Consider the following 23,598-nt stretch of genomic DNA (forward strand, 5'->3'; position numbering starts at 1 on the left):
ATTCTTTCATTGGTGAGCATTTTTCAAGCTTAATCACACACTGTAAAAATAATAAATGACTTCAATGTAATCGTTTTAAGTTTTTAAGTAAGATTAAAATAAATGACGTCATTACAATACAAACTGTATAATTGTATACAAGAATAACAATAATAATAAACATAAAGGTAAATGAAAGGACAAAAAAATGTGCAGCATTATAGATGATTTTATTAAAAGCGGTATAACATGTCAACATTAAAAGTGAGACTCAAGTTTAAAGTGCACACAATGACACAACTACGTGTAACGCACACAGTAAACTGCAGGCCATCGTTTCAGTTTCTTTTATGCTTTTCAACATTCCATGTTAAGGTTTTAGGTTTGCATTATGCAACCGTTCCCCTCTCCCACACAATCACAAATTTTCATAAGTCCACTGTTGTCCACAGAGCCAGGTTTTTGTGTCTCTACTGTGCAGAGAATGTTGGCAGTTTATGCAGATTAGAGGAAGCAACAGGAGCATGTAGATTTAAGGCAAACATGAATCCTTTCACAATGTCTATATACAGTATTTACTCTCTTTACCAGCAGTTCAAATAGGAATAAAGATGCAGTGTATTTCAGTGTATAAATGTGGCCAATTATCACAATTTTTAGATAAAATGGTCGATATATACGAGATACTAACATCCACAGCCTGCATGACCATGGAACACTTACACAAATTTCCCTTTCTCTTGCTGGTTTAGTGTAAACTGATCCTTTAAATAATTGCCTTTCTCCATATGAGAACGCCTGCACACGCACACGCCACCCAAAAACACATATACATTTATACAGAAGCATTTCAAAGATAAATAACTTCTAGGTCAGTGGTCTCAAGTTGATTTCATGCCACCTGCCAACTAATATAAAGTTAATATAATATTATTTATTTCAGTATGTTTTTCTTTTTCTATGACGATCAAACTTTACATCGTTCCATGTCAACAAAAGGGGTTTTATTCTGAAATTCGGTGAAATACCATCAGAAAAACATTGTCACTGCTGGGAAAATCATGACATAGCCACATACTTAAACTGAAAAGTTGCTTTATCCCCCAAAAATGTGACTTTCTTTTCACTTGACTGGCCCCCTACTGTCCAGAAAACAGGCTCAGTGGCCCACAGGTAATTTGAGTTAGTAAAAGTTATTATTATTATTATAATTATTTTAGGTGCAACCTGTAACTTTTAATACGCAAAGGCAGTAAAATGAAGTTATTTTTCCCAGCTTTTATGTCAGCACATAAACCTCTTCCCCTTTTTTAATGATTAATATTAAAAGACAAAACCTGCCTGTACACCTCTCTGATTCATGCAATAACAAGCTGATTATGATGAACATTAATAAGGAAGTTGTGTTGAGTCATGTCCACACACACACACACACACACACACACACACAGGTTTCAGCTGCTCGCGGTATAAAAACACAAGCTTCAATGATCGACAGCGATGTAGCGCAGGAAGCAGAGACGAATGATCAAAGTTCATCTAAAGGCAGAGAAAGTGTGTTTGTGTGTCTGTGGAGACAGCCAGCGAGCCACTTTCATTAAGCCTGCAGAGCCGCAGAGCCACAGAGCCAAATGCCTTCACGTCTTCTCCCGAAAAAAAGTCTGGGCAGAGAAGGGAAAACATTCCATCACTCTCCAACAGGAAGAAGAAAAAAAGAAAAAAAAGCTGCTGCTGCAACAAAGACGAACAAAAGTAGAGAAAGAGTGCAATAAGTTAAGAATAATAGTAAAAGAATAATTGTAAAGAATAATAGTAAGTAAAGAATAATAGTTAACTACAACAGAAGACACATAAACTGTAAAATGAAATCAAACCTGATATACACTACAGAAGAGTATTAAAATAAATAAATAAATAAAACAGCATGAATTCTCAGACTTTCTTTAATCTCGGAATTTTAACTTTTTCTTTAATCTCAGAATTCTGACTTTTTCTTTAATCTCAGAAGTCTGACTTTCCCAGAATTCTGACTTTGTTCTCAGAATTCAGACTTTTTAATCTCCAAATTATGACTTTGTTCTTCGAATTCTGACTTAAATCTCAGAATTCTGACTTTGTTCTTCAATTGTGACTTTAATCTCTAGAATTGTGACTTTATTCTAAGAATTCTGACTTTTTCTCTCATCTCAGAATTATGTCTTTGTTCTTCCAATTGTGACTTTAATCTCAGAATTGTCAATTGTTTCTAATTGTTTTTACATATGGCCCTAATACTCTTTCGTAGCAGTTAATTTAGCTTTAAATAGTTTATAGTTTATCGTTAAAGTTTTGGACTGGGGGAATACTTTAATATTGTATACTGTAAAAAACTAAAAGCATTTGCACACACCAGCACTGCGATAAAGATCTGTAGAAATGGAACTGGAATGGAATTATTTATTTACTTTTACATGATTCTCAGCACATTCTCCCTTGAACTCCTGATTTCAGCCTTTAAGAGTTGCAGTTTTGATCGTCACACACGCAGACACTTGGAAGGCAAACACGTGAACACTCACAGCTCACTGGGCTCTGGGCAGGAAGCGCAGGTTGATGGGCTTTTCAGGGACGAGCAGAGTCCGAGTGATGGGGTCTATGGTGGTGACGCCGGGCTCAGGCTGGACATTGTAGCGCTGCAACAGCTGCGGGGTGAAAAGACGACTTTATAATTAGTCGAAATGACGACTTTTTATCTCAAAATTATGACCTTTTTCTCATGACTTTTTATCCCCAAATTTTGACTTTTTATCTCATAATTCCGACTTATCTTATAATTATGACTTTTTATCTCATAATTCCAATTTTTTTATCTCATAATCTCGACTTTTTATCTCATAATTAAAAAATGTATCTCATAATTTCAATTTATTTCATAATTTTGACTTTTTATCTCATAATTCTGACTTTATCTCATAATTTTGACTTTTTATCTCATAATTATGACTTTATCTCAAAATGTTGACATTTTATGACATAATTTTGACTTTTCAACTCATAATTATGACTTCTTATCTCATAATTTCGATTTATCTCATAATTATGACTTTTAATCTCAAAATTATTCTCATGACTTTTTATCTCAAAATTTTGACTAGGATATTTTTATTATCATGACTAAGTTTTACCTCTTTTGTTTCTGGTGGAAATGGGTTTCCATACATATGTGATAGGAATTAAAAGCGACTTTAGAAAAAGGACTGAGAGGATCAGAAGTGAGCTCATGATCCCACACGTCTTAAGAACATACAGCAAACCTTTGCCAAATGAGATTTAATTATTACTTTGGTGCACAAGCTTCTGCCAATGATTCCTGTGTCACTCACCCTGGAGAGAGAGAAATACAACTCCATCTCCGCCAACCTCTTCCCCACACACCCTCGCCCCTTCACGCCGAATGGGATGAAACTGTACGGGTGGTGCTGGTAGGAGCCTGGCATTGGTGCCACAGAGTCGGTGCCGGGTGTCTTGGTGCGGAGCCAACGCTCCGGGATGAAGCGTTCCGCGTCAGGGAACTCTGCCTCATCATGAGAAACTGCATAATGACACAAGTGGAACAAAGTCTGAAAAGAAAAGAAAAAAAAGAAAAAAAGAATGAATGCAAATACTTGTTAAGAGCACATGGAGGAATAAGCACTTTCACACCTTCTTTGGGAACCAGTAGTTGTCCAGAATCACCTCATTCTCTGAAACAATGCGTCCATTTCCAGGTACCACAGGATAAAGTCTGGAGGTGAGGGACACAAATCTTTGTCACGTGACTGCCTACTGTACACAAAAACAGGAAGTCATGGACAATCGGTAAAAATCTTACCAGCAGATGTCCTGCCCTCAGAATGTGATGCAAGAAAAGATAACGCAGAATGATTTCATCACCGTAATGGACGCGTTGACATGCAAACAACATTTTAAGACTGCAGTGCGTGACATCTCTGAATATGTCACTCGTCTGTGTGCGTGTAAAAAAAAGTCACGGCAGTTTCATGCAGTGATGACTCCGCCCACGTTGAGGAGGCACTCTTTTGTGATGGAAACACAACCTAAACGAGTCGAGCTGGGACCATAGGTGGAAAAGGGGCTTTATAAAATATATTACATAGGCAGAACGATAAGATCAACAACAACACTGCAGCTTTAAAATTGTAGCTGTGGTCAATGTTTTCTTTTGAGTGGAAATCTCACAGGTGTGCTCTCACTCTGTGGGTTGAGGACAGCTTCAGGTGTGCACTTACTTCTGGCCGTGTAGTTCAACTACAGCACAGCCACGGACCATCCGCTTACCGCAGCGTCTCCTTCACGACGGCCTTCAGGTACGGCATCCTGCTCAGGTCGGCTGTGGTCGCCGCTCGTTGATCGGGGCAAACGGCGTTCACCTCCCTGTACAGTTGGTCCTGAACCCTGTTGTCCTTCGCTAAATGGAACAAAGCCCAAGACAAGGTGTTGGACGTCTACGGTCAAGGAGAAATCAGAGAATCAGTCACACCTCGACTTAAAAGCTGCATAATTTTGACTATGATTTCCCCAAAAACCCATTCAATAGTCACATGTATTTGTCTAAAATTACAATTCCACACATCAAACTGTCTGCATTTGTGCTAGAAAAGGCTGCTAACGCTTTCACAAACAAAAAAAAAGAAGCAACAAGTCTCGACCTCACTTGGGGGCGTACCCAGCAGTGATGAGTAACGTCTGTTTGTGCAACACCACTGGTGACGAATGCCTCTGTATAAGTCTGCTCCTGTTGTTGCAGATATTATTTCCCTTTTACTGAGTTCACCGAGCGCAGCGGAGAGCTCGGGGCAATTTAATCACCCACAGACATAGCAATTGTTGCAGCTACACCACAGACCTGGGCCGTGTGGTTTGTACAAATGTGGGTCAAGGTTGTTTGACTCACACTAATCCTTTTGTGTCTAAGATAAATCATGTGTACAGTCAGAGGGGTATATTAGTTTTTTTTGTTTTTTTTTAAAGAAGAAACACCAACTAGAAATACAACATAAAACCACCGTCTGAAAATAGTTTCATGCCATGAAATATAACAACGTCTTGCTGCTTTGTGTGAGGCTTTGTCTTGTGTGTCTTTTTAAAGTTGAAACAATGTGTCGCGTAGATCCTCACCGTGTCCACTCCCCCGAGCAGCAGCTCCGTGACAGTGACGTAAACATCGGCTCTGCTCATCTGCTCAGAAGACAGCAGATGAGTCAGGTACATGCCCTCTGGCGTCTCGCCTCTCTTCACCTGGGCTTCAATTTCTGCCACTCTCCTGTCGATGAGCGCCTCGGCTTGCATATGCAAACGAGAAATAAACACAGATCTAAATCCAACCATCGAACTGCACGCATTTTCCCTTTCCGTCCCTTCTTTTGCTGCCTACCTACGCCGTAGAGGTCGTCCCAAGCCCGAACAAAACGCTTCCAGAAGGGCAGGATGTTGTAGCTCCAGCGTGGGAAGAGAACAAGGATTTGAGACAGAAAAAGCATGTCGTTGACGCCGGCGATGAATTTATGTGTGTCTTTGGGAATGTCCTCCTCCAAGCAGCCGAGCCTGGTCTCAAACAGGACTGCAGAGACCGCTGCAGGAGGAGTAAAGTGGAGGAAAATCAACCTAGATCGAAAAGGCTCTGTCTGTACCTTCAACTGCTGCTATTACAAAGTCTTACCCTCAAAACCAAACTTATAGAATTCAGCCGCTACATCTGGAACTGTAGCCTTGTCCTGACTGCAACCGCGAAGGACCTCAATGCGCCGCAGCAAATCTCCGACCACCTCGTGGATGACCGAGGCATAACCTGTCACTGCCTTCATCTTCAGTAGACCAGGGTTTAGGACACTGCGGAGGTGGTGCCATTCTCGTCCTGTGCTACAAAGTGAAGGAAAGTTCTCCAGATTAGAAATTTAAGGGGATCCATGAATGTGTCCTGAGGAACTCCTGATAGAATCAGCTTCAAAAACAGTAGCCCAAGTTCATAAGAATGTCTTAGAATGTCTTATTCATTGCCTTGCTCATGGACATTTAAACTGTGGAAAGTTTCTTTCTAATTATTTAATAAAACTGAAAGAAAGTACTACTTGTTAGAAATTAAGGGGACCCATGAATGTGTCCTGAGCAACACCTGATAGGTTTTTGGGTGGCTCTTAGTGTGTCTTAGTGTAGCATTGCCTTGCTCATGGACACTGGACTACAGACACTGTATGGCCAAATCAGGTGACCTGCAGTGGTATCCTCTACCCAGGTTTTGTGTCTCCTTAGCTTGAAAAGTCAGTTTCATATCTTAACTTTCTATTTATTTATTTATTTATTTAATAAAACTGAAAGAAAGTAGTTCTAAGGGGACCTGAGAATGTGTCCTGAGGAAGGTTAGGTTAATCTAAGGTTAATGCATTGAATTATTTGTGCACCTACAGTGTGGAACATCCCCCGTCTCCACTCACCTAACATGTAAACCGTAGGCCTGTCCTCTCAGGTCCCTGTAGTCTCTCCAGTGTTGCATGTCAAATCGGACCGGGTAGAGACCCTCTTGTTGGATCACCTGAGCTATGAGCTCCGGACTCGCCACGTTCACCATCTTATATGAGCCCATCTTTGAGCACCATATGGGCCCGTACATGCTCTTCTGCAGACCCTTTGGAAGAAAAAACACATTTAGTGCAATATTTCAGCACCAGTGACATTTTTGTATGCTTAATAATAGCAAAATAATGGTATAATGTACTGAATCTAATACTGTTAATACCCATATTACTTTAACTACTATTATTGCACAACATTGACTTTTTTTAAATATCCATGTCAAAAAAATATATCAATCCCTTTATATCATATACTGTAACTGCAAGTCTGCCAACTATACTAATAATACTAATATTAGTTTATGAATAACAGTCAGTGTCACTGTGTATAACACAGGCCTGCAGCTTGTTAAAATAACTAAATAAATAAATGAATGTCTAACCTCTCAGCGCAGTTCACTTATTATAACTGTATTTAGTTTGAGTAAATACAGTTATAATAAGTGAAGTGTTTTTTGTAATTCTTGCACAAACCCCATTATTGCTTGTAAATCCTTTTATTTTCGCATAAACTAGTGCATATAACATTAGAATTGAACGCACACACGTTATTTTGTACCTGCATTAAATGATACTTCTTCAAATATCCCTTGAAAAAGAGCATGTAGAGAGATGTGGACAAACTGGGTCCGGGCAGGTCGTCGATGGTCTTGAGTCCCGCCGTCTCCGTCGCAGTCTGGACATTCATATTCCGTCTGACCAAGGTGGCACCGGGGCCTCCGCACCGGAGCTCCGGACCGGGCCGGACCGCCGAGAGAGTCCGCGCGTAGAGCGCAGAGAGCCGCAGAGAGCGCACAGCAACCGTCGCTAGGACGTCCATGTTGAGAAGTGACTGACTGAGTGTGTGAGTGTGTGTGTGTGTGTGTGAGTGTGCTGGGGCGGACTTTTTGGATTTTGGAGGAGTGACTGTCTTTTGTGCTCGTTCAGAGAATTAATAAAAAAAAAGGTTTGAAATAAATCTCACTTCCTGGTTGTATATCGAGACCTCCAAAATGAATGTGTGTCAATAAAGCAGCTTAGGGGCCACAAAGAGCGCTTAAATATTACACTTACACAAAGATAAAATATTATGTCGAAAAAAAAAGTTTTTGGAAAATGCATATTTGTGAACTTTGATAAATAAACATTTTGATTAACCCTTTTAATGAATTAGTTTAATAGTTAAATTGTCGTGGGAATAATACACAACTCCTATATAAATGGACATCCTGTGTTTATTCAGGCTTTAAAAAATGCATTTTTTTTTCCATCTTCTTATGTGTTGTTGGGTCAAAGTTATGATTAAATTTTCTATCGCATTTGAAGCCGTGATATCAAGTGTTTTTCTTTTCTTTATGTTCATAAAAACAAGAGCCAAGTAAACTTTGAAATTGTAAAAGTATGAACATTTCTAAACAGACATTTCTTTTTCGTCAGTTTAAAGGTTTCAGTTGTCACAGCTCCTACTATCACCAAATCAAATATCGATTTGGTGATATATCGTCGTCCTTCCTCGTGAAATATGAGAATCGATTCGCAAATATCGTCAAGTGAATGAGGGGAACTTGGGCAGAAGTTATATCTGAACCTAAGAAGAGGGAGTTTACAGCAGGATTATGGTGGCGAAAGCACGTTCAATACATAGACTTTATGCACTTTGTTCTCTATGTTGTGGATAAGCAGAGAAATCCTGCATTTTTAACATTTCACGAACATTTGGTTTTCTTCAGTTAGACAAGATATCGTGACGCATCGCTGTGCGACTGTCTTGCAATCTTTCGATTACACAGAATCCTTGTATCGCGATATTATTGGTATCGTGGCATATACATATTAGTAATAGTATACATATTCTATCATGTGTTGCGACACCAGTTACACCATTCAATTTAATGACATTTTATCTGATACATTTTAGGTTTTACCGTGTAATTTAACTGTCTGCAGAGGCTGATGTTGTTGTGTAGTGGAGAGTTGGGTTATTAGATCGACATTGTCATCCTGAACCTCTCCCGCAGCAGGAATGCCCTCCTTCCTGTTTTCTACGTGCTTGTATGGCTCACTGATTAAACATGTTTTGGACATTTGTGCATGACTTTGATCATGAAGTAATCTATAAACCCTCTGAATATCCTCTTATGCACAGTGTCCTGACAGGCAGACGTCAAAGTCCAAAAGCTAAAAGGCTGTTTGATGATACATCTTCAGTTCACTGCATGCATTTATTTAATTTGATTTATGTCTTTTAACAATGGACTAAAATACAGAAAATAAATGTTTTTCTTAGTCAAAAAATTTGAGATAAACATGCCCATAGCTACATTTCATTTTCTAGATCCAAAAACCCAATACTGTTCGAATAAAGAAGTCACAAAAGGTTTCTTTTATTCGTTTTACTTTCTCAAAATTTCTTTATTTTCTGTAGTATCTGTATTTGTACGGAAGCACGTTCACTTAAATTTTGTGTGTTGCTTGATATATGCAGCTGCATCCTCTTTAAAAGGAAGTGTGCTTGATTATATCTCTTTTACTGCATTCACTGAAAAATATGTCCCAGTTGTTGAGTTTAATCCAGTTTTACTTTGCTTTGGGTTTGAGACATTATTGGGAGATTCTCCTATCTTTAAGTAATATTGATGGCATTGTTAATAGTTTGTCGATGTTAATAGTTCTGATATGGGCGGTCCTTAGGAAGCTGCCTGCTGAGTGACAGCTCAATTGACCGGAAGTAGTCACGGGCTTACAGTCGTTGTCATATCTAACGTTCGTAAACGTTAGAAAATACGAAATATAATACAAATACACAATACATTTATAACGTTAGATACTTACAATTATTGTGTCGGATGTCGACGGTGAACTTGGGGAACGAGTTCCAGACGGACAACGACTCCAAGGCATGGATGGTCCAAGGCCGTGACTACTTCCGGTCCATTGAGCTGTCGCTCCAAAACTCAGTGGCCAATCAGCAGGCAGCTTCCTAAGGCCCGCCCATGTCATAACCAATCAGCCAGTGCAAAGAACTTCTCAAACAATAAAATACAATATTTGCAAAAAAAGTTCATAAATTCAGAGCCAGAAAAAAAGCCAGGAAGGCAAAGTAAAAAAAAAAAAAGGCACCAAACACAAAGCAGGTGAAATAAATATCTTTTTTTTATTGTTTTCATTGTCTTAGTCATAATTGTTCTAATTATGAACACAGAACTGTTGCAATACTCCATAATTTTTGCCAAAAAACAGCAACCATTCAATGGCACCGCTGCGTCTCCCAGGACCCAACCATGCATAAAATCTCCCATTTTAAAAAAACAAACAAACAAACAAAAACAAAAGTGAAATAAAAAATATATATTAAAAAATTATGCGTACCACTGATATACAGATCTGATATAAACAGGCGTATTGGTCACAAACCAATTAGAATTATAAACATGGCTTCTTTTACAATACACAGAGACCAAACATGTGGGATATAAGGGAACTTTTCTTTCCTTTTTCTTTTCTTTTTTTTTAAAAAAAAGGTACATTTTCATTTTATACATTTGTACATGACTTTTTTAATTTGCTTTTCTTAATTTTTTTTATAATTAGTTAAACGTTCTCACACCCTACGGTTAGAATGCTCAAGGCCTTTTGGGCGCAGAGTCCAATGAGCACAATATGCAGTAAAATGCACGTCTATAAACACACTCACTCACATACACACACATACGAGTGGCAGCAGTGACTTTAGGACACTGAAGAGAGAACTACAGGTGGATCTTGGTGCAGGTGGCAAATACTGGTACCAAAGAGTTAATTCACTGTGGTGAACGAGGCCATTTGGTGGTAGAAATGAGACATTACATTCATATACAGGTCATCGTCGCACGCATACAAACGCACACACGACCACAATCACACTTGTGTAAAAAAATAGAAATAAAAACAAAAATGTGCAAAGGAAAGGCTGATGAACCAAGGAATCGAGTAAAAAGCATCAGTGGATAATCGTTAAGTGCGTTAACCAGAGCTTTCGCAACTGACACGTTACAGTAACACGCAACAAATTCAACCAATTATGTTTGCATGACATGAGGCTGATTTGAAAATATTGTACCATATTTTTTCTTCTTCTCTGGAGCAAAGTTTTGTACCAGTTTAGATTGAAAATACAAAATGTGAGTTTGTTTATCGGGTTTAACTTCAGGGTGAAAATGAACCACAGAGTAACAAACGTCTGGATCTTTCTGATTTTTAGTTTGAAGTGCCTTCAGTAAAAGAAAAAAAAAAACAAGTTATAAATAAAACATAGCTCTATAGTGGTAACTAGTGGACACTGTGGGGAACTACAACAACAACAATCTGCAACACACAGACAGACATTCACAAAGTACCTTGCAGAAACGGGCAGATGGAAAATAAAAACATGCCACTATGTGGCTGAAGTATGAGGTCAAATAGGGCATCGTTTGTCGTGTTCTCAAATTGTTACAAAAAACAACAAATGGAGTCAACAAAGCAACTTAAAAAAGGTACCATTTTTACGTAAATAGCTGATAAAATACTATTGATTGCACCTGCTGTCCTGTCCCAGGTCTCACTCTGATTATTCTGTCTGATCATCATTAATGTGGTCCAAATTAGGACTGCAACTAACTTTTATTCTCACCCATAATCAATTAATCTGTCCGTTAATTTAGCAATTAATGGATTAACTGGGTTCATAAAACGTCAGTTGCCCAAAACTGGAAAAGATGAGAATTTTCAAACGTCTTTGTTTTGTCCACAAACCAAAATTATATTAAAGATGTCTTCTTTTTTTTATGTTTTGAAAATTTGCTTATAAATATATTTATTTATTTATTTATTTTACAGTTAGTATGCATATATTGTACATTTGTTTTTATAAACTATAAAAGAACTGAAGAGGATAAAGTTAATCAGTGTAGAAATTTCCTCCACTGTGGAGCAAAAGGTGGAGCACTTAAGCCAACAAACATACAACGGGCCACTACTGTAATCCTAATCTGGACTAATCGTCGTCGAGGTCACATTTTATATGGAGCCAACGCTTTGATCAGGTAGCGACGTGGACACTTGGGACACGACACACACATTTAACGGAGTGTTTGTGGTTTTTTCTTTAAAGTGACGACGAGTCAACGGCGACAGCAGAGACTGCGATTCACAAATAAAGCTCTGTGACAAAGTGTAAAACAAACGTTCGGCGGGAGTGCATGCAAGGCCAAAAATAATAAATAGAAAGTTGATTTGACACTTGAACTGAAAATGTACCGGCTGGCTAAATGACCAGCAGCATGTGAGACGGTGAGAAGCATGTGGGAAGCGCGTCTCGACACGTCCTACATTTTGTCTGAGAAGCCTCTCGACGCAAAAATCAGACAACAGCCAGAACTGTGGCCCCGTGACTTTGTACACATTTTCAAATGCTCGTTTTTCACTTCAGGGCTTCAACGCATCATCTGGCGGTCGGTCACAGCATGTTGAAATTCCAACTGTATTGTTTTAACTTTTAAAAACAGGCCTTTTTTTCTCATTTCAATCACAATCTTGTTAAATTATCAGCGCAATCACATACCCTGGCATCACACAGGAGAACAGTATTTCTGATTTCCCTCCAAGTAACACAAGAGGAAGTGCACGTACCACTGGTGGTAAGATGCACCAGTTTTACCACTTAAATAATGACTCTGTCTTGTTTACTTAAAAAAACCAACAACGCTTCATATGTTTACAGAAGTCAGAAGCAATGTGTTTGACAGCTCTAAATAAACACTAAACTAGAAATGCGACTATTATAATACTCAGTGTTTCGCAATATAGATATAATCCCTGTGGATTTCCATCCCTATTTAGTACCTTTTTTTTTTTAAGTTCAAACCTTGTTACTGTACTAATCTGTATTAAACACAGAATGTTCAATTAAATAGTCTTAAAAATATAGCAACGTACCAGGAAATGTCAATATGAAACAGTAATGGACCCTACACGGGCATATTCACCACAGCTAATCCACCTCAATCTCAAATTGCGCCACCACTGACTCATTTCAGAAGTAGAGGTGAAAAATGAGCATTTGAAGACAAGAATCGACCTAACTGGAAGCAAGAGTACCAATTTCTTTAACTGCTGTGAAACCAGCAGTGTTTCAACAAACCAAATGAGCCGAGCGGCAGAAACGGGACACGACACCTGAACGGAGATCAGATGGATTTTGGCTAACGGTGTGAAGGCAGTTCACCCAGAAGGCAAAAAAAGAAAAGAAAGAAAAAGTGGAAAATTACCACCGAACTGGATACTCATTCCTACACTGTGTTTAAAAACAGAAAAGGCACACGGCAAAGAACAGAGATGGGGGGGAGTGGGGGGGAGATATAAAGGAGGGAAGGTAGATTTCAGACATTAAAGCAGACAAACACATTTCATCTGACCAGACCAGAGGGTGAGTGGAAACCGTTTGGGAGGAGTGTTCTCCACAAGATGGGTTTAAGTTTTATCAATAGCAGCGGGCCCAGGTCATCACCATCACTCTGGGTTTTTGGCAGGAGACTACATTCTAGGGTCGGGTCAGCGAGACGGGGGGGAGGAGCCACTCGAGAGTCAGACGTCGCCTCCTGTAGGTCCACAATACCGACACTATCCCACTCCAAAACATTTGAAGACAGGAAACCGGAACCATACAAACATAAAAAGACAACATTTTTCAAATAGTTGTTTTTCCATCGCTTCTGGAGGAAATGCTTGATCCCTCTTTTTTCTTTTTTTCTTGACAAATTAAGGTGCAACTTGCAGAGAAAAATAAAATAAATTCATGCCCTTTATGGCAGTCTCATACAAACAGAGACAGGAGACGCAGGAAGTGTCACCTTCTGCCTGCACACCCAGCCTTCTTCTAGCCAGATCTACCTGGTCTCATGTGGTTTTGGCTTGGAGGTGAAGGGCATGGGGTCAGAGGCAAGGACGCCCCGTCGGGTAAGGCCGTATCTGGCAGTTCGGCAGGGCGAGTGGGGGTTTTAAGGTTCAAGGGTTGGGACTAATGTACAAAGATGTGCCTCAGTAGCTCATCAGCAGACGGGCGCTGCTTGGTCTCAACAAAGATCCTTTTGAGAAACTCTCGGCAGTGGTCCGACACGTGAGCGGGAAGAACCGGGTTAGTCGGCTGGGTGGCGATCTTAAAGATGGCTGCCATGGCCTCAAACTCTGCCCACGGAGGTCGCTGCGTCAGCATCTCCACCACCGTGCAGCCAACACTCCTGAGAGCAAGACCAAGAACAAGGTGGGAATAGTGAGGACGATCAAACGCAGGGCGGGGAGTTTTGGAAGGTGTCACATTTTCAATATTATTTTCATAATCGATTATTTTTTTATATAACGCAAAGAAACTCTAAATATTCACATTTAGGAAGCGGATAAATGAGAGCTTGTTTTAGAAACAACTCAAAATAGTTGGTGACTCATTTAGTAATCGATTTTTCATTGCCACCCTACTCTATAAGCTTATTTTTTTAAATAGTAAAAACTAGTTTCGGCGTGCATCTTCCACCTTCCTCAGAACTGTAACCTGATGTTAGGTAATGATGAGGCTTTATCAGCGGTTGTTCAAGAGAGGCGTGACCTCCCTGTCAGATTTGACGGGTCGACCACGCCTCTTGCTGTCGCTCCCTAATCCCGGTTCATCGTCCTGTGCACACGTTTCCTTATTTCCACTGCCTCCATGATCCACCGGTGGTTGGTATCGTTTTTTTTCTGCACGAATGACTCTGGCCTCTTCCCAATTCATCATGTGATTGTGTTGTTTGCAGATTTAACGTTTTCCTGGTGTGCTTTTTCTTTTTCGGATCTCTAATCTGTTTCTCACACATCCGCAATAACGGCTAATAAGGCATCAGGTGACAGTTCTGAGGAAGGCTGGAAGATACACGCCGAAATTGGTTAAAAAGGTAAAGGAAAAAAAAGGTTCCTGTTAAAAAAATTAACCAAAAACTAAGTTTAATCAGACATAATGAACTTTCACAATATATAATCATCCATTAATTTGGAAATTCATACTCCTTTGTGTGTGGATGCATGTGTGAGGTCAACAGGCGTCAACCTGTGTTGGTGCGTGGGAAAACTTTAATGCAATGTTAGTGTTTTTCAGCTTTTTCCTAATTTCTAACTCTTATTCTTGAAGAATTTAAAAAATAAATGCAAGTTAGAAGTAAAACATCCTATGCTTTTAACTGAAGGTCAAGATTTTGGCTTGGGCTTTTGTGTTTCTGAGAACCTTACATTAGCTGAAAGGGCAAAATTTAACATACAAGTTAATTTATTAATTATTAACAATTTTAAAAACTTTTCCACAGGAATAAATGTGCACAGGGACCCTTTCACTCAGCACAATGCAATGGGAGCCATTATTTGAGGAAACCTGGAAATCCATTTATTGTTTTAATGGGTTTCCTGGTTCCGGATAATGTAGTCTTACCAGATGTCAGCCTTCCTGCCATAGCCCTCTCCACTGATCACTTCCGGGCTCATCCAGTAGGGGGTGCCAGTGACCGATTTGATGCCTGTTCCTGACAGACAGATGGTCTGCAGCCTCCGGCTTGCTCCGAAATCTCCCAGCTTCACGTTGCCCACCGAGTCCCGAAGGATATTGGCTCCTAAGCAGAGAGAGCACATCGTTGATTGATCAAACACCAAAACCTCTGTCAATTAATAAAACCTCAAGCCCCAAACGTCCACCTCACCTTTAATGTCTCTGTGGACAATCATGTTGCTGTGCAGGTAGGAAACGCCTTCCAGGATTTGCCGGGTGTATCGGCGCGATACGTTTTCCGTCAGTGCGCCGTACGACTTCAGCTGGTCCTTAATGGATCCCTAACAACCGCACAATGGTATTATTTCAAAGACAAACTGTATGCTGAGTGACACAAAGTACAGGAAAATGATCACTCACTCCAGGCATGTGCTCCATAAAAATAGAGAGTGTTCGCTCCATCGTGTCTCGCAAACAGCCGTAGTACTGGACAATCCGCTCATGGCACAAGTTCTTCAGAAGCTGGATTTCACACTCCAGCGCGCTCACCTCCTGAATGTGAGGGGGACATTCATGGTTTTTCACGAGATCCTCTACACATAGGCCTTCCTGCATGCAAATATTTAATGTAGCAGAGTCAATGTCCTCACCTTGCTGGTCTCTGGACTCTCTGGGTCAAACTGTACCTGTTTGACCGCCAATTCTCGTCCGGTATCTGCATCGTAACAGAGAAAGACCCGCCCGAAAGCACCCTGACCCAGCAGCTTTCCCAGCCTCCAGTTGGTTGGAGCGCGTGGGGCTGGGGGAAAATGTCAGGATATAATTGAAGTACAGAAGAAATCAGGGAAATCAGGTAACTTAAAGAAAACAACTTACAGCGACTGGGTGGACTGATGTCCATGACGGATAGAGTGGGAGCAGCACTTGCATTGGGGTTGGGCTCAATGTCACTGCCCCTCCTCGGCCTCCTGGCAGGTCCTGGGGCCTCTTCGAGGTCGGGAGTGAACACACTGCTGCCACTGCTGGTGCTGGGCGACTGCTCGGTTGGACTAAAGCTGACAGGTGAGCGGAAGCCGTGAACCTGCGTCCGCCGAGCCCGAGGGAAGGTCTTCCTCCCTGCAAGTCAGAAGAAGAAGATGATGAAACAGAATGTCTTCTAATTTGCCGTCAGCCAAAAAGAAAAACTGCACACCGTCACTGTAGTCTTGAAGGCCAAAGGGAATGCCATATCGTCGAGGATACGTTCCCCCTTTACCGGATTTTTCAAACACCGGGATGTCGTATTCTGCAGATGAAGAAGCCACAACAACATAATTTCACGATTTTGTGACCATAGATTGAGACAAAAAAAAAAAGGCACATTCACAGTGTCATTGTTGTGTTTTTGTCAATGTACTAGTGCAGACATTTACCTTGAAAGTCCTGGTGGTTATCTGGGTAGCTCTGTGCTCTCGGCATCCTGGATTTTGGATAGTCACTGCATGCAGACAACAGCCATTAACAACACTGACTATCTCATAGTTTTCATTATTTGACTGGTTGTTTTGAATTTCAGTTCACTGCTTTGGTGCTTTAATGTAAGTTTTTGAAGACTTGTTTTGCGCAACAGCTTATTTGTATAGGAATTGCATCCTGACCTGTCCAGTGGGCTGTCCAAAGACGGACAACTTCCAGACGCCGAGTTCTCTGGACTGCTCATGGACAGTGGGTCCAACATCTAAAAGAAAACAAAGCTGCTTAGACAAAGAAGAACAAACTCCCACACTGCCTGTCAAGCATAACAAAGTCTGCAGTCAGGCTGCACAACATTTGACACGACAAATGGATACGTTTTTAGTGGCATCTAGGGGTGAAGATGCACATTGCAACCGACTAAACGCTTCCTTCACTCTGCCTTTCAAAGTGGATGTGAGAAACTACAGTGGCCTGCAGGGGGCATAAAACCACATTCAGACCTATTGTACAAACATAATAATTACGTTCATAAAAACTAAGCCATGGGGTCTGGCTCTGTAAGGCAAATTGGCCCATTGATTTTTAAAGAATGGTGGAAATTAGGGCTGCAACTAACAATTATCTTGATAATGGATTCACCTGACAATGATTGTCTCAATCAGTTAATTGTTTGGAGCATATGTGAGGAAATGTTAAAAAAGGGTTGATTGGTGTTTCCTAAACTTCCAAATGATGATATTCTCATGTATTTTGTTTTGTTCACAAACCAAACATTTAGTTTAAAGGATTGTTGTGTTATATGGAGCAAAAAAGACAAAAAAACAAACAAAAAACACTTAAATCGTTGCAGCCCAGACGAAATTCACATCTCTTCATAAAAATGTAAATACTGCAAAATATGCTCACACAGGGAGTGCATATGTTGTAGAGCTGCTGTTATGTTTAACATATGGTGTGCCATTGAAAACTGCCATGTATAATATATAAGAACGCAGATATTTGAAATTATAAGCCTTGGTTGAAGGGGTGCTTTTACTTTGAAACGGGCATGGGAGCTGTTGCATGTATGTGTGACGTATTTGACAGATTCAGGTAATGAAACTGTAGTTAAAGATTATTTTTGTACCATTTATTTTGCTGTGAATCGTGTGCAACTCTGAGAAAACATTTTTTGGCAGGAGCTCTAGGAGCAGCGCGGCTCACTCATCGGCTCAGGATTTATTGTATGGAATGCGTAACTTGACATTCCTGAGTGGGGGGGTTACCTGGTCCATGCTCTCAGGAATGAACTCTCCTTCACTGTTGATGCTGGTGAAGGAGCCGTTCCTCGCCACCTGCTGGAGAGCGTCGGGAATGTATCCAGGAGGAGGAGAGCTGCGATCTGTCGAATGGGAACCTGACATTGGTCGCAGAGTGGAAAATAAATAAATGTTGAGTGAGCTTGTGTGAATTAAGTTGCTTTGCTGTGCATCTAAAAAAAAAATTAATTGCAGAGACATTATTCACCTATCAAAGCCAGCATACTCTTCTTTTCAGCGACCCTGAATCCTGTGTTGTCCAGCTCCTCGTGGGACGGCATGAGGTCCATATTGGAAGAAGAGTTCTAGAGGTAGAAAAAAAAACAGCGAAAAATTCTTTTAAAAATTTTTATTTAAAAAGACAAATAAAAAAAACAACTACTTTGACAGTTGTTTGTTTCAACCGTCAGAGGACAATGTGTGTTTTTCCTCTGGGAGCTGCTCACCTGAGACGACACCTGGAGAACAAGGAGGATCTTCAGGCTCTTCATGTGAACGCTACGATCCAGCAGTTCCACTGCCTTGTCCAGGTCATCCTGAGTGGTCAGTGGAATCACCAGCTACAAAAAGAAAAGAAATGCCTTGCCGTGTTGATCTTATCACATACATATTGTTCAGGATCCGGATCGAAAAATGTAGATTTGTACCTCATTGTTGGAGTAGTGAAGGTCCATCGCCTGACCAAAAGCCACTTTAGCTTTAGACCTCAGGTCATCAAGCATGACAGGTCGAGGGAACTGCAGAATCCTAGACAGAGAAGAGATCAGGGTGTCAAAGTTCATGAAGCAACAGCTGCAAGTCTGCACTTCTGACAGTAAAGTGAGGAACATGAGCGACTTCTCACCTCTTTTCCCCTTTGAACTCAAACTTCACTCTGACGTCGTTCTGTGACAACAAAATTTAGCAAAAGATGATGAATTAACACAGCCTGTTAGGCGGGCCCCCCTGGGGGGGCATGGAGACCCACTTTTGGTTTCGCTGTACCCTGGACTCATTTAAGTGACGTACCACAACAAAATCTACACTGGTGACAAGGTTTGGATAATAGAGAAGTTTCCAACAGGGGCAAAAAGAAAACTGTGCAATGTTCGGAAACTAACAACAAGCCAACGAAACAATGACTCACGACGACCAAAACCCAAGACGAGAAAATGCCACCAAAGACCTCTCCGTGTGTTGGGTCTCAAAACATTGGCAGGGGACAGCATTTGTATTGCTAATACAAACATTTTTTATTTTCACTGCAAATTATTGATATTGGTAAAGTATTCTTTGTTATCCAAATGTATGTATTGTTTAAAAAAAGACACTTGTGTTATAACTGCACATTTCATATTTTTGTTTGAAAATCGCTTTCTCAAGAAGCAATATCGAGGTTATTTGTATTGCTAAAGCAAACATGTTATTTGCACAACAGATTATTGAAAGAAAAGTGAAACGTTTGCTCTAATATTTATTCAATAAATGTTATACTTGACACAATATTACAACTTTGTGAGCGTCGCGGGGCCCCCTGGAAATGTCTTCCTCCAAACAGAAAATGTTTGAGAATCACGGAATTAACACACGTTAACCGACACTATTTTGTAATTGTTATTGGATTTTAACAAAGAACCAGTCTCTGGTTTTCTATATCCATCATTTTCTCTGCCTCAACTTGATGTTGCAACATTTTACCCAATTGACATAAAATCTCATTTACTTCAATGCAGTGCCTTCCGTGTGTTTAACAATTATTACAACTCAAGGACAATTTATCTTGTTAGCAGGAGGTTACCTGGTTCTTGGGCGAAGAGGCTTTGGGTTTTCCAAGGTCCGACAGGAACATGGCAGGACGGCTGGAGCGGTGCAGTTCGGCCAAGTCCTGCATGATCGAGTTCAACGCCTCCTGCTCATCTGCGTGACAACAAAAGTGGAGGTAGGCGGATTTATCGAATACGCAGATTAATCTGGCTTATATTTGCCAAAAAAACTGCATAGAAAAATTAAACATTATGCATTTTTTTGTCAGAAATGAGCTGAGTGCTTTATCGTTATTGAAAAAAAATTTAATTGCACTGTTGTGCAGACATAAAATGTAAATTGACAAACAGACCATGAGTTAAGAAATCTTTGATCATTAAACAGTTATATTTTATCAGATGGAGGAAAAAAAGAAAGTGAACTTAACAGTTCAACGGTTCAGTGTACTTAGATGATCATATTGAAACTAATAAAAGATAAGAAAATGAAAGTAAATAAAAAATATATAGGTCGTCACAGACACGTCTCACCAGAAGAAACTCTTAATAGCTTTCTATATGAATTGTGTCCGTGAATCTTCTTGGGTTGATATGATATTACAGGTCTGATGGGAAAAAAAAGCCTTATTGGCAGACAGTAACACTAAATTAAGAACACATACCCATCATTATGGCACGGCGATTGACCCAGGAGGCCAGGAAAGAGGACTCTCCCATCAAAGGGATTCCTTTCTCCTGCAACAGCAAAAGTACAAAATAAAGCCTGACATGCAGATGATGGAGCACATGCTAGAGGCTGAAGCTGCTGACTGATCTGTGAACAGCGGGTCAAGCCAGAAGACCAACTGTTTACATGTGCAAGATGCCTGTGTGGTTGTAATAACGGCAACTGTAAACATGTGTTCTGCAAAATGTAACATGAATGAGCATGTAAACGTTCTTCTGAGCATGCACTTTCAATATATGGATAAGTAATTGAACATAATTCATTTAAAAGGATAATTGGAAGCTAAATTAAGTTGAAATGTGTCAATCTCTTTGTCTGATTTTGAGCAGCATAACTCAAAAAGTAAAAGACAGCTTGTGATACAAGTTTTAGGGGAATGTAAGTTATGTCTCCAGGAAAACATTATCTGAATGTCGCAGTGATTTAGACAAAAATTCAAATAAGGTATCATTTTTAAAAGCGTCTGTTAACTTTGCAAGAAGCTTTCTCAAGTTGTATTATAAACGTTACTACTTGATAAAAGCATGTGCAAGCAATATACTAATGCAGCTGGGTTAAAAGGATCAAATTGAAATATCTTAGCTGACATTAAGAGCTAAACTAAATCTCACTGGAAGAGGCATCAGCTGCTACATGTTTAAATGAAGAATTGATCTTCTGATTATCTTCAAAATTAATCATTTGGTCTATAAAGGCGTCATGCTATTCATGAGATCATTGCAACTTATTTAAATCTCCCCTTTTTAACCACATGTTTTAAGACACAAAATATGTATACATGTCAAAGCAAAGCAGAAGGCAGACAGGACTCACAGACAGGATTATATCTAGTCGTGTTTCACTTGCTTTGCTTAACAAATATCAACTCAATCAACTTTCTGTTGATAGACTGATTGAGTAATAAGATGTAAATGTGACAACTCCCGTAACATGCTCTGTGCAGTGAAGCAGTAGTATAAAGCAACATTTATTACATTTAGGGACGGGCATTTGATTATTCACTTGATTACAAAAAGTTGATCAGTAACTGTGATTATTTATAAGATTAAAAAAGACACAAAACAAAATGTTCTTGGATTGCCTTTACAAAAACAAAACATGCAACTCCAATGATCTAATTTGTGGTGCATCTATTATCACATGGTGCGAGCGGCAGCAAGCATTTGGTCACTTCATGTGACTTTCTTTGAGGGAATTTCTTGAATGCTCCTTTAAGATAAAAATAATATTCTATATCCCACAGAAGTGATTCAATTTACCAGGGCCCTTGAATGCATTCTTAGCTACTTGTTAGATCAACAAGCTGTGAACCCTAGATTACTTTCACTGGCTCTCATGCACTGGAGTTAAGATAGAATTTTGCTAGACAGCTTTATTTTCGGTACTGTTCACAAAACTACATGGAGCAAGATTTTTGCCAGAGTGACAACAAAAAACACAGTTTCTAATTATAACTGTCGGGAAGCCCTGCAGACATTAAATATGGGGAATTTTAGGTCTACGGTAGGCCTATTCATTTCAGTTTTGTGGGGATACTTAAGTTCTGCTTAAAACAATGACTTTGTCACATTGAAGCATTCAACAAGTGTATATTTTTTAGCTAATTATGACATTTAATTGATATTTGACATGTGTGAAACACTATTTGACTGAAATGATAATCAGACTAACCTCAGAAATGTTATGTTTTGATTAAAACTGGACTAAAATGATGACTAATAAGGACATTTGAAACAAGACTATGACTACATAATAATGAATCATGACACAATGTAAAATAATTAGCTGCAGCAATTTCCCCTTAATCGTATGATAAAAGTGTGAAAGTATAAGACTATTCTGTGCAATCTTCACTAGATGTCACACCATTACTGTTAGTTGTAAGTCGGATTGATGCAGACTCATCAACACAGATACAGAGGCTCTGCACCAGACTGTGTGCACTCTACAATGTGTCTGGAAATTACAGTGTGGACAGTCAAGATGGCCTCTGCTGATGAGGAGCTGATTGGATATTGCTGATCGATCACAGTCTGCAAGTGACGTAAAATCTGACTACTCGACCACGCTGGTGAGAGTGGGCTGCAACATCAACATTAGCTTAGCACTTAGCAATCACCCGACAGACCACGTCCCTTGATCCGATCACAGCGAAGTTGACACCAACAACACTGCAAGTGTTCTGGCCTCCCCTGGTAGATAATTAGCTTTAAATGAATTTGCTAGCGTTAGCTGAGCTGTCCTGTTAGCTGAATTGGACTGACCACTCTAATGAGAAAATATGGAATTATCACGCACACACTCTATTCACTGAATGAGTTAGCATTGCGAAATGTCACCACAACACAGCCAACTGCACAAACATAGCGGATATGATGAGCTTAGGTGGCTGATGCTAGTCGAGAGTTCCGTATACAGCTGCCAGGCCAGGGAAGTTGACAGGCTAAGCTAATGCTAACCCAAAGCTCTCCTGTACTGCACGACCGTAAAAAAGCAACCACAGACCGAACACCACGGTTCTGAGCAAAATGCTTCAACTCCATCGGCTCACCTGGGGAAGGGGATTGGATTCGCTCTCACTTCCTCATCCACAGGGCCGGTGACAGGAGCCCCGGGCCCTGCGGAGAGACGCTGGAGGAAGCAGAAGTTTGGCAGTCCGCTCACAACTTCACTCGAGTCCTGCTGGGCCGCGACGACGAGGCCCGGCGGCTGACAGCGTTAACCAAGCGGAGCTCTTCCGGCAGAAAAAATGACAATGTAATGGCTTATCCGACAAAGTATCTCCGTGTCTGTGCAGCAACTGAAAGGCAAAGTTAATGTACTGTTTTCATTTTGCTACACTCCATTCGCTCGTTGACGGTAGCTTCGCTCGCTGCTGTTACCCCCACAACTGCGTCAAGTTGGCGGTTTGGTTGAAATAAAGCCAAACGGAGGTATTGATATTTTTGAAAAAATAAAAGCCCCACAATATCTTATGCTTCAACCTGTGTCAAAAAATAATGTTTTATGTTTTATTTTGACAGCTTAGATCCGGAAATACAAGTACCCTTATGGTTTACTTGACCGGCGAGCAGCATATATCAAAAACACAACTTCTGATGTCAGACACATTTATTAGTCTCTTCTCCAAACCTGTAAAACAAATTATTTTTGTTTGTATTAATCAAGTAGTAAACATTATGTCAACAACGAGCATACATGCAGGAATGAAAAAGCCTTAAAACCTGTACTGCTTCTTGTACAATAAATGTATTTATTCAAATGGTCCCTAAATATTAACTCATAA

At 40.1% G+C, this 23,598-nt stretch overlaps 2 protein-coding genes across 2 annotated transcripts; both read right to left on the reverse strand.

Moving 5' to 3' along the window:
• Window positions 1–192: 192 nt before the first annotated feature.
• si:ch211-113j14.1 (sterol 26-hydroxylase, mitochondrial) lies at window positions 193–7,476 on the reverse strand. The gene is made up of 10 exons (XM_044019714.1): window positions 7,147–7,476; window positions 6,450–6,640; window positions 5,678–5,877; window positions 5,393–5,590; window positions 5,137–5,300; window positions 4,297–4,463; window positions 3,661–3,742; window positions 3,342–3,578; window positions 2,538–2,660; window positions 193–1,710 (listed from the first exon to the last, which is right to left on the reverse strand). The coding sequence occupies exons 1-9, from the start codon at window positions 7,405–7,407 to the stop codon at window positions 2,541–2,543; spliced, it is 1,620 nt and encodes a 539-aa protein (XP_043875649.1). The 5' UTR covers window positions 7,408–7,476; the 3' UTR covers window positions 193–1,710; window positions 2,538–2,540.
• Window positions 7,477–9,701: 2,225 nt separating this feature from the next.
• On the reverse strand, window positions 9,702–23,207 carry map3k2 (mitogen-activated protein kinase kinase kinase 2). The gene is made up of 17 exons (XM_044018626.1): window positions 22,864–23,207; window positions 20,248–20,320; window positions 19,621–19,739; window positions 18,688–18,728; window positions 18,491–18,590; window positions 18,290–18,403; window positions 18,052–18,148; window positions 17,811–17,941; window positions 16,728–16,807; window positions 16,503–16,567; window positions 16,283–16,375; window positions 15,967–16,206; window positions 15,741–15,889; window positions 15,511–15,642; window positions 15,302–15,431; window positions 15,037–15,214; window positions 9,702–13,822 (listed from the first exon to the last, which is right to left on the reverse strand). The coding sequence occupies exons 2-17, from the start codon at window positions 20,300–20,302 to the stop codon at window positions 13,603–13,605; spliced, it is 1,944 nt and encodes a 647-aa protein (XP_043874561.1). The 5' UTR covers window positions 20,303–20,320; window positions 22,864–23,207; the 3' UTR covers window positions 9,702–13,602.
• Window positions 23,208–23,598: the final 391 nt, after the last annotated feature.

Source organism: Solea senegalensis, linkage group LG2 (assembly GCF_019176455.1).
Source record: "Solea senegalensis isolate Sse05_10M linkage group LG2, IFAPA_SoseM_1, whole genome shotgun sequence".
NCBI lineage: Eukaryota > Metazoa > Chordata > Actinopteri > Pleuronectiformes > Soleidae > Solea > Solea senegalensis.

Excerpts from the sequence above, each read along its gene's own strand:
- si:ch211-113j14.1 (XM_044019714.1), bottom strand. The coding sequence starts at position 7,407 with ATGGACGTCCTAGCGACGGTTGCTGTGCGCTCTCTGCGGCTCTCTGCG. Across the intron at positions 4,464-5,136 it reads TGCTCGGGGGAGTGGACACG|ACGTCCAACACCTTGTCTTG; the intron begins GTGAGGATCTAC and ends CCTTGACCGTAG. Across the intron at positions 3,743-4,296 it reads GTCGTGAAGGAGACGCTGCG|ACTTTATCCTGTGGTACCTG; the intron begins GTAAGCGGATGG and ends CCTCACCTCCAG.
- map3k2 (XM_044018626.1), bottom strand. The coding sequence starts at position 20,302 with ATGGGAGAGTCCTCTTTCCTGGCCTCCTGGGTCAATCGCCGTGCCATA. Across the intron at positions 16,808-17,810 it reads TTCCTGAGAGCATGGACCAG|ATGTTGGACCCACTGTCCAT; the intron begins GTAACCCCCCCA and ends GTTTTCTTTTAG. Across the intron at positions 15,432-15,510 it reads TTATGGAGCACATGCCTGGA|GGATCCATTAAGGACCAGCT; the intron begins GTGAGTGATCAT and ends TGCGGTTGTTAG.